We start from the raw sequence: 15920 nt of genomic DNA, 5'->3' as shown, positions 1-15920 counted from the left end.
GAATTATTTCACAGTAGCCTATTAATCTACATTATATGGAAGTTTCACTTTTTGAAATAAACTTTTTGAAAATTAACAGTTCCATGATATTCACATTTTTTGAGATGCACCACATTGGATTTATATTAGGACATGCGAGTGAATGGATTTGCTTGAATTCTAAATATCCTAAAGCAGGAGTTTTCAACCAGGTCCACGGCCCACTTGTGGTCCGTGAGGACATTGCTGGTGGTCCCTGACCATGGATTCAGTGATGTAGTTGCAATGTGGGAATCAGCTTTTTTATTCAGTGGTGGTCCTGCCTTTACGTTATTGGTCTGGGGGTCGTTTCTAGAAAAGTTAGCAACGACGTTGCTCAACCACCATGGTACGACGCAACTTGCGACCAAACAACGACATTGTTACACCTGTTTCCAGAAAGCATCGTACCTGTGTCGCAATTCGCTACCTCCGACGTTCGAACAATGTAGTTCCAACAACGTTGTTGATGATGCAGCGATAGATATCATTGGTGGAAACAGTGGTAACGTGTAATACCCCACCCCCTAGAAATTCTCTGCCACGGCCTATGTTGACATTTTTCTCATTTAAACCGAGTGATTAATGCTGGCATTGCCATTATCATCTGCAAAAATCTAAACCTATTAATATAGTATAAGTATATAAGACATTTTACTGAAGCCGACCAATATGTGCCATTATTTGTGTTAAAGGAACCGTATGTAAGAAATGTATTTCAATTAATCATAAAATGGCCCTGGTATGTCACTAGACATTAAGAAATCATGTTCATTTCAAATACTTATATCACTGACAACAGCAGTCCGGCCAGGATATTGTCATTTAAAAAGTGAAGTTGCAGCCCTCAACTGATGTTGATGTTGTGTTTTGTTATGTCATGTTGTGTTTTGGCCTGATGCGCCACCCTCCACCTATCTACTAATCACGAAGTCAGTAGTGTTTCGGCATCCGGGTTGTCAGTCAGAGGGGAGGGAGAGGGGATACAACGCTCTACAGTAATTTGAAAGTGATTGCAGTACCAGTTTTGGCCACAATCTTACATATGGTTCCTTTAAATATCTATGTTGGAAAAAATATATAGCCTGGACGAATGTCTGGGTAGCCCATAGATTATTAACTGTCCCGTGGCTTAACGGCAACGCGTCGGTGCACTGCGCGCTCGGCCGGAGTTCGCATCCTATCTCTTCTTTTCATCTCTGAGTAAGAGTAGGCCTACGAGACAATAGGTTTTGACCATACATATTTATGTATATAATTACTCTACATCGAGAGACCATAGGTACAATATATCAGTCAAAAACAATTGAATCTATGTGTCACACCAGTTCACCTGCAGGTAGCGAGAAGCAAGAGGAAAATCTCACATCAGAAAATTGAACCTACAACGTTGGGATAATAAGTCATCTGCTTTAGCCACTACACCATTTAGCACTGCTGATGTAAGGGTCTGTGAACATTATAATACTAAAAGCAAGGCAATACTTAAATTAAGATAAATAGCAAGAATGACCCAAGTAGGGGAGTCAGTGTCTTAATCAAAATTAAGCTACAGGATAGATCAATCATTGAGTCACGAGATAAACATCCACTTCGCAAATTTTGGTTAGGCGGTTGTGATTTTTGGTTAGGCGCTCCGGACACCAACAGGAACTACCAAGGAACGACACAAGTGCGACTGCCTAGGGGCAGTAGTTCAAACGACCAAACTTTGCGTCCTTTTTTGCGATTGAGAGTTCGAACTACCTTTTCTAGAAACACCAAATCCAAGAACGATGGAGCGTATACCAAGGTTGCGACGCAAGTTAGCAAACGATGCTTTCTAGAAACGACCCCCAGAATGGTGGTCTCTGGTTCACAATCAGTTTAAAACCTGTAGTCTTGCATCTCCCATAGGCCCAATAGTGATGGTGATAGCTATAATTAATTTTTTTACCCTATTCATGCTTTAATGATCGTATTATGCTAATTATGCAAATTACCCAAGGTGCAACTTTTAGCAACCAAGTTGAAATGCATCCACTAGGCCTATAGATTACATTTCTGCAATAAAACGTTAAGGTACTCAACATTTCTGGGTTCAAGAAAATGCAACTAGACTACTGTCCTAAAGCATTTGACTGTTGCACCCCTAAGTTGTATAGCCCCTTAAACATGGGCCTGCATTAGCCTCCTGTTAGTCAGGGGGCCAATTCTGAAAAGCGCTTCCGTTAAGACTTTTGCGGACATGTTTTGGTACAAGCTGTCACCCTATTTTTTTAGGTAGAAGACACCCATAGGTAAGATATTAGGGTGGTTGTCAAGCTGAATTTTTTTTGTGTGACTTGTACAAGCAATTTCAGGCCAATTTTTTTGGTTTCCTGCTCAACACGACATGCCAGCAATACATGTTGAATATCTCCACAACCACAAGGACCATATACATAGAAATGGTATCAAATGAAAGCCAACACTCATGGGCTGTCTGCAGAAGTGTCAGAATTGACATTTATTGTACAGTGTAAGAGACAACAGAACTAGAACATGAAAAAAACAATCTCCGCCTAAAGAGAACCAGTTTTCAAAGTGAATATCAGCTTGGAAACATAACATAGTATCCCAAAACCTCTATTAATCAGTACCCCTATCTATGGGAATGAGTCAAGCCAAGTTTAAAGCTTGTAGGGGGAGACAGTGCAATACTGCACAAGTTATAATTCTTTAATGTCAAGGCGGAAATGTAGAACTGTTGATGGTGGTCTATGGTGCTATTTTACTTCATTAATGTACCAGGTTGTAACACAAATTATATTTAATTAACATATCACTATAGTTATTAATTCCATCCTAACATTACTGCTCTCTCACTTCTTTAGGGTTAGGGGTAAGTAACTAGTTAGTAGTAATAACTATATAATAGTCGTATGGCAAAGCTATGTTTTTCCCCATCCAAGCAGTGACTCTCAGGTAGGCAGCCAACAGAAGGCACCCAGGGACCATCCATGTCCATGTGCTCAATCATGAGTCCTGGTCAGGGACACAAAAGAAGAGTTTACTGTTTTGATAATGAATACCTTCCCAATACATGCATGCATGCATCCATGGGCATAATATAAATCTAATCTACAAAACAGGAAAAACAATATCATGCCAAATAATCTGAAACAATATAGTTGCTAGCCTAGAAATCTAGACGCACCCTAGCGGCAGTAAATTACATTTGCTGCCAGGGCTAGTCTAGCAACTCTCCGTTGGCTTCTATCAGGCCAATCAAATCGTTAGGCGGGCTTAACATAATGATTGATGGCAGAATTGCAGCGGTTTGGCTTAAATTCCTTGCTACTTGGAAATCAAAGAAGATGGATCTTGCTGTTGGCGAACAGCTTGACACGAGTTAAGCATTTTTTAAGTTGGCAAAAGTTTGAACTAGCCAACTAGCTCCGCTGGTGGGAAAACGCATGGGACTCGTTCTAGCGCTGTCCTATTGCGTGCAGAGGGAATTTGAAAGACAACCGATTATCCCGCCCCTAGGCAGTGGTGGAGGAAGTACTGAATCTCAGTACTTAAGTAAAAGTACAAATACACAGAGAAATATTTACTTTAGTAAAAGTAAAAGTACCACAATGACAACCCTACTTAAGTAAAAGTAAAAAGTACCTGCTTTTAAATGTACTTTAAGTATTAAAAGTAAAAGTATTTGCATAATGATTTATTCTCTTAATATCTATATTCTAAAAGAAAAATTAGTATGGGCTGTGGCATTTTAATTAAGCTAGTTTTAGGTTATATTCGACTAGATAGTTTCAAGCTAATGCAATTGTGCTTACCATCTGTGGCCCAGTTTACATTCTGACCTACAATTCTAGAGACTGTAATTCTGGTCATCTACTAGGGTGATCTGCTGAGTAAAATATCATTCAGCAAAACACGAGAGCCTGAAGTTTAACGGGGTAGACAAGGGAAACGTCGGGTGGATCGTAATGCCAATTCTGCTGATTGAACAGAAAAGTTGCTGAGGAAGGTGTCTTCATGATTAGGTTCAGTTTCACTTGCACATACGCACATAGTAGACATTGAATGAGCGCTCACATTTCTACCCCCAATTGTAGGCTATGCCTCTTTATTTGATCACACACAATTAAGAAATATTTCCTAATCTGGAAAATGCTACGTTTTTTTTCGGCCAGCGGTTCTATAATAGTCTACCATTCATTTGTGCCGCAAATGATCAGATGTGTGGCAGAAGCATGGGCATAGCCTGTAACTTCGCTGATCCGCGGATAGCAATCTCATCGGAGAGGAGGCCTTAACGCTGCAGATAACAGACAGAGAAAGGCACACAACACAGTTGCATGTACAGTGTAGCCATGGGTCTGGTGAATATAGCCTACCGAATGCAGATGGCTACAAGCTCACGCTTTGCCTGGTCTAGACTAGAAGCTTATATTTAAAAGATTTAGAAGCTGGGCACGTAGCTCCAGAATCTTTGGTAGCAACCCCGCCCCCTGGTAAAACAAACGTGTTTGTCAGAGAGAAAAAAAATCTGATCATAAAATGTATTGTAAAAAGGAACGATGGTGTTGTAGAAATGTAGCGGAGTAAAAGTACAGATAATTGCTGTAAAATGTAACGAAGTAAAAGTCAAAAGTATGCACTATAAATTCTACTTAAGTAAAGTACAAATACGTGGAAAATTTACTTAAGTACAGTAACGAAGTATTTGTACTTCGTTACATTCCACCACTGCCCCTCGGACTGAGCACTGCGAACGGTGAGTGCCCAGACCCTACATTTTAATGTGGGTCTGGCTCGTCAGGCTATATAGTTGCATATAATGTGGCAAAACTCAATAATAACGATGACGACACTACAAAATATTCCACTTTTTTGACATTGCCTGGTACTGCACTGACTTCCACTTTCCTTGCATCCACATATCGTCAGATCCAAGCACCTGGCCTGTACAGGTTCTTTGGTTAAAAGCTGGTGGACAAGCATTCCATCCTTCATGTGCCAATCACAACTGGTTAGTAAGGGCAACTGTGGATGGGTCACTTGTGACTGTTTCCAAACCTTTGTTTGATAGTGGGCCTTCATTAGGTGCAGAGACAAGGCATCCTGAGTTGGTGGTAAAGTATCCAAATTGACTTTCACTTTCCAAAACAGGGCACAGCGAACATCATGGATTGAAGTGCTGGTCGTTTTTGGATCATACAGTGTACAGTTTGTAGACAAACTGTTCTGTTGAGGTTTGGGGCAGCCGTGGCCTACTGGTTAGCACTTCGGACTTGTGACCGGAGGGTTGCCAGTTCGAACCCCGACCAGTAGGCACGGCTGAAGTGCCCTTGAACAAGGCACCTATAACCCCTCACTGCTCCCTGAGCGCTGCTGTTGTTGCAGGCAGCTCACTGCGCCGGGATTAGTGTGTGGTTCACCTCACTGTGTGCTGAGTGTGTTTCACTAATTCACGGATTGGGATAAATGCAGAGACCAAATTTCCCTCACGGGATCAAAAGAGTATATATACTTATACTTATAGAATAGCTGGACTTGATACTTCATCCTCACCAAAGTTGTGGAGAAGATGGAGGCACAACCTCATGATGCCACAACCAAAGGGTACTGTATGAGAGGCTCATCATTCAGTGCAGTGACACAGATGTACTGTTGTTGCATCTTGTGTTTGCAACCTGCTGAGCCTAGAAATTTGGATGAAAGCATGAACTGCACTCTCAAAAATAGGGGTACGGTTGGGGTACATTTTTGTTCTTTTGGGTACAACTTTTGACCCTGTACCTTAAAGGGAACAAAATTGAGCCCCTAAAGTACTAATATGTACCGTTCCTGGATCATTAATGTACCTTTTCGCAAAGGGACCATATTTGTACCTAAGGGTACAAAAAGTACATGGCCTGTCACTCAAAAGTTGTTGGGGGAGGAGATTCGGGACGGGAGCAACCGTTATTTTTCCCCTCAACTTTGTTCATCTCACTCACCAAGAAATGGAGCAACTTTCAGTGAGGAGCTTGGTGTGAGAAAACACATGTGCAGGATGGAATAATCTTTGTGGAAGAGGAGGCAAAGCTATTCAGAGGTAAGGTGTAGTTGCAATTTATCGAAATTCGGTTTGTACATTGTAAATAGCCTACTGTTACAGTAATGGAGTCATATTGTTGGCTTAAAGGCTAACATTAGCATTCGCTAGCAACTTAGCCTAGGTTAGCTATGAATTCAGATATTTTTAAATGGAGTTCAAACTCCTTCAATAATGCATGACTATCGTGATAAATGGTAAGGAAATGATTTGTGTGTGTGTTTTATCTACTATTTCCCATGTCAATGTTAAGTTTTTGTGGAAGCCATTAAAGCCAACTTTCACTAGCAATCATTATCCTAACTAGCTTAGCCCATAGATATATGAGCATATCCTAGCACTGTTAGCCATACATACTTGCTAACTTCCCTGAAAGGCTGGTTTAATATCAACGGTAGTGCAGGTGAAAGAAGCCTGGTAAGTGCATACATGCAGTAAGCATGATCACTCTCAACACTGTCATTTTGTTTAGGTGAAAATTAATTAGTTGAGTTGCCTATGTTCACCAGAACATCCTGGTTGTCATTGCTTATCTAGTTAGAAGCTAGAGGGAGCAACTCAGAACCATTCTATAATGTTATAAAGTTACTCAGAGCTTGATAATGGTCTAAAGCAGGGGTCTCCAACCTTTTTGGGAATGAGGGCTACCTGAAGACCCGAAATCATATGGAGGGCTACTCATTTGAAACAAACATACAGTCATCCCTTTTTTGCGAGGGTAGTCCTCCTAAATAATAGGCCTATGAGATTTGTACTTTTAAATGATCAATATTGTGTAGGCCTATGCAACACTACCAACATTTTTGTTCAGTTTGTTCATTCAAAGTTTGCATGGGGAATCTAATCTATTTTATTATAACAAAAAAAAAAACAATCGTTTTGTGCAATTAATAATTTGGGTTAAAATTTGTACCCAATTTATACCCACCCACCATTATGAATTCAGGGGTTGTTTAAGTTCTGATTTCAGTGGACAATTCAGTTTTAACATTTCAATAGTAATCGCCCACACCACCCTAACATATGAAAACTCCTTTTAAAGTTATTGCACACCTGAAATCTCTCCATGATCTGACAAAAAAGGTAATGCACAGTCCTGCTCAGTCATGCATGCAACATTTTCAGCGCTATTATACGGCAGTAGCCTATGGAGGAGAAAAGGCCTGTGAGCTAAAGCAATTGTTTTTCAGTTCTTGAACAATCATGCAAGAACCGTATTTGACGAACATGGAATGGCCACAGAACTTTTGCAAAGATATGCTTCCATTGGCTACACCAGACGAGCTAGTTTTTCCCCCTTTACTGTCTATGCGTGCGAGCAGCGTGTATGCGCTCCGCTTCTGTTGTTGTTTAAAGACTGAATGGGAAACGGATTTGGAGCCAAAGGCTAAAATTTAACGCAGCTACAATTTGTAAGATATCACCAATATCAATTTAATGTTACAGATGTATGGCTACATACATTCTTAAAATGGTTCTGGTCTAGACTTAAATATCGATTGAAAACTTCACAATAGAGCATGTTTTTAGAGCGTGATCTGCAGGCGACCTGTTGGCTATTTTTAGAAGGTGCGCTGGGGGCGCCTCATAGCCGTCCCGCGGGCTACCTGGTGCCCGCGGGCACCATGTTGGAGACCACTGGTCTAAAGTAAATCTAACGTTAATCCTTCTCACAGATACCCACCAAGGCAGAACATGGCCACTTGGAAGTAAGCTTACCTTTCCTAAAGGATCTAATGGCTACGTAAGTTACCCAACTTGGTGTTTTTTTTGTAATGGTATTTTTCTTATTGATGTTAAATACATATAGAAAAGTATTGCATAATAAATTATGCAAATTATAATAATACAGACAACTTTTAGATTTTTTTTTGTCCAATAGCAATTTATATATTGGTTAAGATTATCTTTGTGCTATTTCATTGTTGTGTCATTTTGTTTAATTATATTATTCTATTGCATGGCATTTGTCTCTCAAACACATAGTGGAGCAGGCAGCTTTCGTTCATAAAGATACGGTGAAAAGGAGTAAGGAGAAGTTTGGGAGAGTCAGCCGGTCCATGGAACTTGTAATGACTCAACGCTGATCTATGCCAGGTGAGCAGATTGATATAGTTACATACATGTATTAGACAAGGTATTTTACACAATCTGTCTGAGGCTATTTATTTGTGTGGTTGAAAAAAATCTTATTCTGAGGTTTGTGTTTGCATTTTGCTTCCAACAGATGTAAAACCCCTGCTGTCATTGGTGAGGCTACCACTGCTATTGAAAATATGTGAACGTCCTGTAGATCAAGTAAGGTTCCAGTCTAAGTCAAAGTGGATATATGCAGAAGAACAGAAGTTGAAGAGGGGGAAAACAGCAGCCTCTACTGCTGTTGACCTTTACTTAGCACACTCTCCTGAAGAATATGTTGGATTTCTGCCAGTTTTTGAAATTGAACTTTGGTGCCTTTTGAGACTCTTGCCTTTTTAATGGCTCGCCTCATGATTGGAAGGATTGGAGTGTGTTTTCTGATTGATTGATTTATTGGTGAGGTAATGAACATTGTAACAATATATTGTACATTTTTACAGGCTTGCTAATATTTCCCAAAGGCTTGCACATTGTTTTCTGAGATACTACTCTAAAATGTCGCTATATGACTCATTACATCACACATATCGTTCACTCAATTCTATGGTGTATGCACTGTGAATGAGATCTAAGATCATAGCTACTAAGTTACTGCAAGGACTTTGTTAATTTTGCAACGTGTAATGGTTATGGCAAGCAGATACTGTATTTTCATCACTGTCACATACACGAGTATTAACATGAACTTGAAAGCATACAAGGTTTGTTGGAGTAATTACTAACTCAAATATTGGTATTTTATAGATCATATAAAGGTGTTATTAGTGCTATCGTGCAAATTAATATATTTTTTTCCTTCTGCGTATAAACACAATGTGGCTATTCAGGCAAAATATTGTAAACCAAAGTGTTTTATTATTTACACTTACATTAAGAGTCATAACATGTTTTACGTGAATATGTATATTGATATGGATATAAGATATTTTGATGTTTTGATATGAATGTGTTTTTAATATGAACATGTTAACATTTATTGTACCTGTATTCATGTGAAGTATTGTGTGTAATATCCCCCCAGAATAAACATTTAAATGTACTTGGTTGTGCATATATTTTAGTTATACCACCTTAAATTTTCACTGGGGTTGTACCCTTGAAGTACAGAATAGTACCTTTTAAGGGTACTATGTGATAATGATATATACAGGTACATTTTAGTCATTGCAGGTACACAAGTGTACCTTGATGGGTACAGATGGCTAGGGTACACAAATGTACCTGCATTCATAGGTACAGTATTGTACTTCAAAAGGGTACTGCCCCAGCGACAAGCATTTGTACCGACTTAGGTACACACTGGTACTTCCATTTCTTAGAGTGTGCCAAGAAACCACGCTACATTAAAGTGCATGATATTAAAATGTCAAATGAGATTCTGGATGGTCTGTTGGCATTTCATGTATTTCAGGTTGGGAACGTGCGCACATCCAAATTAAGGTGCAGGAGCCCAAAGAGCAAGATCCAGTAACAGAGAAGGTCCGCACACTTGCTCTCCATTTATTTTCTTTTATTTGACTTAAATCCCCATACACATGACGTTTCGAGCCCTTTGGCTCTTCATCAGACTTTGAACAGACAAAAGACCATCGCCATTTTAAATAGGTCATAGGTCACCTGACCCGTATGTACCGGAGTGCACAATACATACATACATCGTCCACCCCCAATAGTGAACACATTTAGAAAATTACATTTGTCTAACAGCAAAATATAAAATCATCCTGTATATCAAGTCTCTGTAGAAAAATATATCTGTAGAAAAATACAACACTATATAGAAAGATAGAAAAATATATATACTTGACATACAGTTTTAACAGGGACCTACAGCATACAATCATCTAGACAGACGCACTAACAAGATGTATAGTTAGCTAGAAAGTGATCTTATCAAGTCTTACAGGGGTTTCTTTTTATCATATACATAAGCAGAACGTTGCACAAACTCCAAATAAAAGGATGATCTCCAGACCTTAGACATTATGGTACCAGTATTACAGGCTATGACATGTCTTTTTCACATCTCTCAGAAATATCAACATCAACATTAACCGTCCTTACTCCCACAACAGAATTACAATTAGTATCTCAAATTATCACAAGTATGGTCTTATATTGAACTCTTCATTAAGTCCCCTAGGGGTGAGTGTATCCAGTGTGAAAATCCACCATAATTCCCGTTTAAGGAGCATCATGCCATCACTGGATGTGACACTACCAGTCAGTTCACTGGAATAGGAAAAAGGATGGTGTGGAAAGTGTTCCAGCAGTGCCCTCATCTTCTCCACAACTTTGGTGAGGATGAAGTACCAAGTCCAGCTATTCTATCCTCAGCAGAACAGTTTGTCTGCAAACTGTATGATCCAAAAACATACAGCACTTCAATCCATGATGTTCGCTGTGCCCTGTTTTTGAAAGCGAAAGCCAATGTGGATACTTTACCACCAACTCAGTGGAAACAGTCACCAGTGACCCATCCACAGTTGCCCTTACCAACCAATTGTGATTGGCACATGAAGGATGGAATGCTTGTCCCCCAGCTTTTAACCAAAGAACCTGTACAGGCCAGGTGCTTGGAGCTGACGATATGTGGATGCCAGGAAAGTAGAAGTCAGTGCAGTACCAGGCAGTGTCGATGTCAAAAAAGTGGAATATTTTGTAGTGGTGCATGTGGATGTGCCTGTGCAGCTCGGTGCAAGAATACTCAGGTACTCGCATCATTATTATTGAGTTTTGCCGCATTATATGCAACTACATTGTTTCATATTATTTGGCATGATATTGTTTTTCTTGTTTTGTAGATTAGATTGATATTATGCCCTTGGATGCATGCATGCATGCATGTTTTGTATCGGGAAGGTATTCATTCTCAAAACGGTAAACTCTTCTTTTGTGTCCCTGACCAGGACTCAGATTGAGCACATGGACATGGTCCCTGGGTGCCTTCTGTTGGCTGCCTTCCTGAGTGTCACTGCTTGGAAAGGGAAAAACATACCTTTGCCATACAACTATTAGTTATTACATTACATTACATTTGGCTGACGCATTTTTAACCAAAGCAACTAACAACATGGTTAACAGTTTAAGCTTTATAAAGCAATTCTCTCAACACTTATAGGACCATTTTAAAAAGCTGTAGTACAATAAGAATAAGTGCATCAGGGAGTGCTGTTTTTTAAACAATCGAGAGTCAGTTCTAGTCAGGTGGTAAGTGCTAGGATCAGCAAGACTAGTTATTACTACTAACTAGTTACTAATCCCTAGGGCTGTAACGATACACCAACCTCACGATTCGGTTTGTATCACGATTTTTGACCCACGGTTCGATATGAATCTCGATTTTTCTTTTTTTCCCCCTTTTTTTTTTTGGGGGGGGGGGGGGGCTAGACATTTTATTAAATAACACCAGAGGATTACAATATAATATATCTATTATTTTATATCCTGATATAAAAATATTTTTCTGAATGACTGATATTTATGACAGCACACTTTATGCAGATTAGCCTATAGCCTAGGCCTACTATTTTTTATTACAACTCTTGGAAATATTGTAAACAAAGTAGCATATAGTTTAGCCTATCATAGGCTACTGATTGGACTGTTCAGTTTCCCCATGTGTGTTTAAGTTTCAAGGTAATAGCCTACTTGTTCTCCTTGGGACAGGCCCTTTTGGGAAACGTTGGTATTGAGATGATCAGTCAACTTCAATGCAAGAGTTTTAAACAAATATGTGCAGCATGCTAATGATGCTAAGCGGATTTAATAGTAATTTAGCTAGTCGTCTATGCATCCTTGCTTTAACGATTGTGAATGTTTTATTTAAGTCGCTCGTGTTCATTGAGCAGGAGAGGGAGGGAGAGTGAGAGGGAGGGAGCGCGAGAGAGAGCGGGGCAAGGAGAGGGGGTTTACTTCTATACTGTTTGGTAAAGTTGCACACATAGTCTACAATGAAAGCAAGGAGAGGTATGAAATTATTATTTATTTATTTATTTGTTTTTGGACAACGTAGGCTACCGATAAGTAAAGTGGGAGTTGTGGGTTGCTTTTGCGGCCGCATAAGCTGCAAAGCACTGCGTGAAACACTAGAAAGGGTGTGTCGCGATTCTGCCTTTTCACACTGGGATCACAGTATCGTGGATATGAATGTCGCGATTTCGGTTTCGAATCGTAAATCGTTACAGCCCTACTAATCCCTTACCCTAAAGAAGTGAGAGAGCAGTTATGTTAGGATGGAATTAATAACTATAGTGATATGTCAATTAAATATAATTTGTGTTACAACCTGGTACATTAATGAAGTCAAATAGCACCATAGACCACCATCTACAGTTCTACATTGCTGCCTTGACATTAAATAATTACAACTTGTGCAGCATTGCACTGTCTCTCCCTACAAGCTTTAAACTTGGCTTGACTCATTCCCATAGATAGGGGTACTGATTGATAGAGGTTTTGGGATACTATGTTATGTTTCCAAGCTGATATTCACTTTGAAAACTGGTTCTCTTTAGGTGAAGATTGTTTTTTTCATGTTCTAGTTCTGTTCTCTTACACTGTACAAAACTTCTGCAGACAGCCCATGAGTGTTGGCTTTCATTTGATATCATTTCTATGTATATGGTCCTTGTGGTTGTGGAGATATTCAACATTTAGTGTTGGTATGTCATGTTGAGCAGGAAAAAATCAGCTTAACAACCACCCTAATGATCATGCTTGCACATAAATTGGATTATATTGCACATTTGCCCAAAATTACAGTAGGTAACATGGAAGAAAATGAAAGCACTTTGGGGAAAAAAATCCGCTTTTACCACTTATAAGAATATAGTGTTAAAAAGGACACAAAAAAACATTTTCTAAGCTGACAACCTGGCTAGAACACATGTTAAGGGGTTAAATATTAATACTGGATATAGGTTGTATGCTTGTACCAAAAAGTGTCCGACAGAGTTTTAATATCAGTTTTGGCCCCCTGACTATGTTTCATTTTCCATCATGTAACAACTTAATGTACTGTACATGGGTTTCTAAAGAAATATAGTCTAGGCTATATGATTTACCAGTCAATCTACTAAACCTAACTTCTAATCTTCTAGGTCTTCTAACCTAACTAATCTTGACCAATCCCCCCCCCCAAAAAAAAACATCATATTATAAAACATTATCTCAACTGTCTATTTGTATATGGAAAAAAATATATAGTATAATACAAAATAAAATAAGTATAAATTGTAGGCATGTATGTATGTACATATTTTATGTGTTAAACATCAACATACGGTAGCCTTTGCCTGTAATGTTTGAGAGCAATGTGACAGGGACTTCATCATCTAGTAGGAAATCAACTCGTTTTTTTCTCCATGCGACCTACAGCCCTTACAAAACAGAACTATAGGAATCATTTTAGGACAAAATATTATACAAAATATACATTGATATGGATATTAAAGGCATCTTATATTTTTGGACACAGAAGTACAAAACACTGAGGGCAAGGATATTATAAATGTATTAGCCTACAGAACATACAGTAGTAGGCAGAATCTAGCCAATAGGAATTAATAGATTTATAGAAATCCTTTAGGGTATTTAAACTCCTCTGCGTGAAAGTGAAGATTAGTGAACTCGGCAGCAGCCTACCAAAGCTTTACTGTACAGTAGCTGATTAGAATATCAAACATTCAGAACATGTTGCAACAACTCAACTTTTGAAAATGAATTTCAAGCTCGCTTACCTCTCCAAGTAACGTTACATTGTATGTTACACTGTACTTCGGCCGCGACCAATATTGACCATAATGATGCAAACTTCGTCCAGATCCTCATAATAATCCCTCTGCCGTAACTCTTTTCCAGTCAAAAATCCATGGTTGGTTAACTAAAGTTTTTCACGAGTGCTAGAGGCAAATAGACAAGGAAAGGCATAAAACCCCAAAGATCCAATTTCAGGTCTCTAAATCAGCCTCACAAGCCCGAACCCCCCCTCACCTGAAGCTCTCCCCAGTCGTCACATAGACTACATGTGTAAATCCGGCTGCTGGGCCTAATGTTCTATCCCCCCTCTCTCCCTCCTTCCTTTCGCTTGAAAAACAAGCTGTTGATTTAACAAATAGCCCGTTGCGAAACGAGTGACCAGACCACCACCACCCCGCGCGCGCCTTCCCCACACACACTCTCACAAACACACATTCAGTCGACAATCACTTGAGCAAGCAAATTCGGATAGTTTATTGACTTTAGGCTATTCCATTTATCTTCCAAAACTTAATCCAACATGAATCGAATTGATTTATACAAAGCCACTCAGGGCACCTCCCAAACAGGATGTGAAATTCTCCCTAATCCGCAATAGTGCTGCTGCTATTTAAACGTCTGGGAAACGTCCCCCTTCACTCAATCGACCTGCATTGTGTGTTCACGTATTTGAAGACATTTACAGTGGAAACATGAACTCAACTGCCACACTGTGTTTATAGGCTAATGGCGATGAGTAGGTGCAACTTTCCACTACCGGCCAGTTTCATATTCAAATTGTGTCTATGTTAGGAGGCTTATAATGAATGGCTGTTGTTCATGCCAACATTAAAGCAACACCACTTTCCTCTGTCGCACGCATGCTATTTGTTTATCCAGCACAGACTTTGCAAATAATGATGTCCACAGACAAGGTAGAGTATGTTGCCACAGCCGGACAGTAGGAACAGAGTAGGCTACATTTACTTGAGTACAGTACTTGAGTACAATTCTGAGGGATCTACTTTACTTGAGTATCATTTTTTTGGGAGTACTCATGACTTTACTCAAGTACATTTGAGAGGCAAATATTGTACTCTTTACTCCACTACATTTCTATCCATAACTGTGAGTACCCGTTACTTCTTCTAAAAAAAAGGAAAAAAGAAAAAACTCAGAAACCCTCTGTTGTTTCCCTCTCAAACGTGATTGGATTGTGCAGGCGCCACTGATTGACCTTCACCTTCAGCTTTTCGCCAAAGTCAACTCCATGGTCAGATTTAAATAAGAGAAGAAACCATGGATGAAACAATGGATGAAGCAGGTCCATCCAAGGAATGTGTCAACCTGTGGCCCCACCTCGCTAAACTATTTCAATTTTCTGAACAAGTTAATGATAGTTTTCGCTGAAAGTGTTAATTACAAAATAGTATTTTGTATTTGAAATACATGTATTAGCAATACTGCCCATCCCTGGCAACATGGTAAAAAGATCAACATTACTTGATTTTACTTTCAATTCCTTTTACATTCTCCAAGGTATTAACATTAACATTTTTCATAACTCCATGTAGGACAATTCTGTAGGCCTACATAAATGTAAGCACTGTGGCAGTAGTAATGCAATATTTAGAAAATGTAGGCTACTCTTGATACTCAAGTACTTTTAAAAACAAGTACTTTAGTACTTTTACTTAAGTAGACATCTGAACTGTTGTACTTTTACTTGTACTTGAGTAAAATTTAGAGTAAAATTAAAAGGTATCTGTACTTTTACTCAAGTAATGAAGCTGTGTACTCTGTCCGCCTCTGTATGTTGCATGATTTTATGAAAGTATGATGTACTGCGACATCAGAAGCAAGTCAAATTTGTAGTTTCTTATGTCTCATTCAATGAACTGAGATCCGCTACCCGATCAAACTTACATAGTGCGATTATAGCCGATAGAGG

General features: G+C 39.2%; 1 protein-coding gene and 1 long non-coding RNA gene across 5 annotated transcripts in view; one reads left to right on the top strand and one right to left on the bottom strand.

The window, feature by feature from the left end:
* Nucleotides 1-14451, bottom strand: part of il6r (interleukin 6 receptor) — a 37990-nt gene extending 23539 nt beyond the window's left edge. Inside the window, exons 1-2 of one of the 3 annotated variants that reach the window (XM_076279809.1) lie at nucleotides 14225-14451; nucleotides 13972-14133 (exon numbers count right to left, since the gene is read on the bottom strand). In XM_076279809.1, the coding sequence (XP_076135924.1) occupies nucleotides 13972-14062 (91 nt within the window). In that variant the 5' untranslated portion in view covers nucleotides 14063-14133; nucleotides 14225-14451. Of the gene's footprint in view, nucleotides 1-13971 lie in introns of all 3 variants that reach the window. The other 2 variants (XM_076279810.1, XM_076279811.1) reach the window with 2 other exon arrangements.
* LOC143118727 (uncharacterized) lies at nucleotides 7739-9269 on the top strand. 2 transcript variants are annotated; one of them, XR_012986205.1, is made up of 3 exons: nucleotides 7739-7835; nucleotides 8078-8188; nucleotides 8319-9269. It is a non-coding gene; the product is annotated as an uncharacterized LOC143118727 (long non-coding RNA). The 2 variants fall into 2 exon arrangements; XR_012986204.1 differs by having other exon boundaries at nucleotides 7739-8188.
* Nucleotides 14452-15920: the final 1469 nt, after the last annotated feature.

This window comes from Alosa pseudoharengus, unplaced genomic scaffold, assembly GCF_046254945.1.
Source record: "Alosa pseudoharengus isolate Yale_2024_CS ecotype anadromous, Long Island Sound unplaced genomic scaffold, YU_APseudo_1.1 YU_APseudo_1.1_scf_12, whole genome shotgun sequence".
NCBI lineage: Eukaryota > Metazoa > Chordata > Actinopteri > Clupeiformes > Clupeidae > Alosa > Alosa pseudoharengus.
The sequence above is the reverse complement of the archived record's forward strand: the minus strand, read 5'-3'. Positions and strand labels throughout refer to the sequence as shown.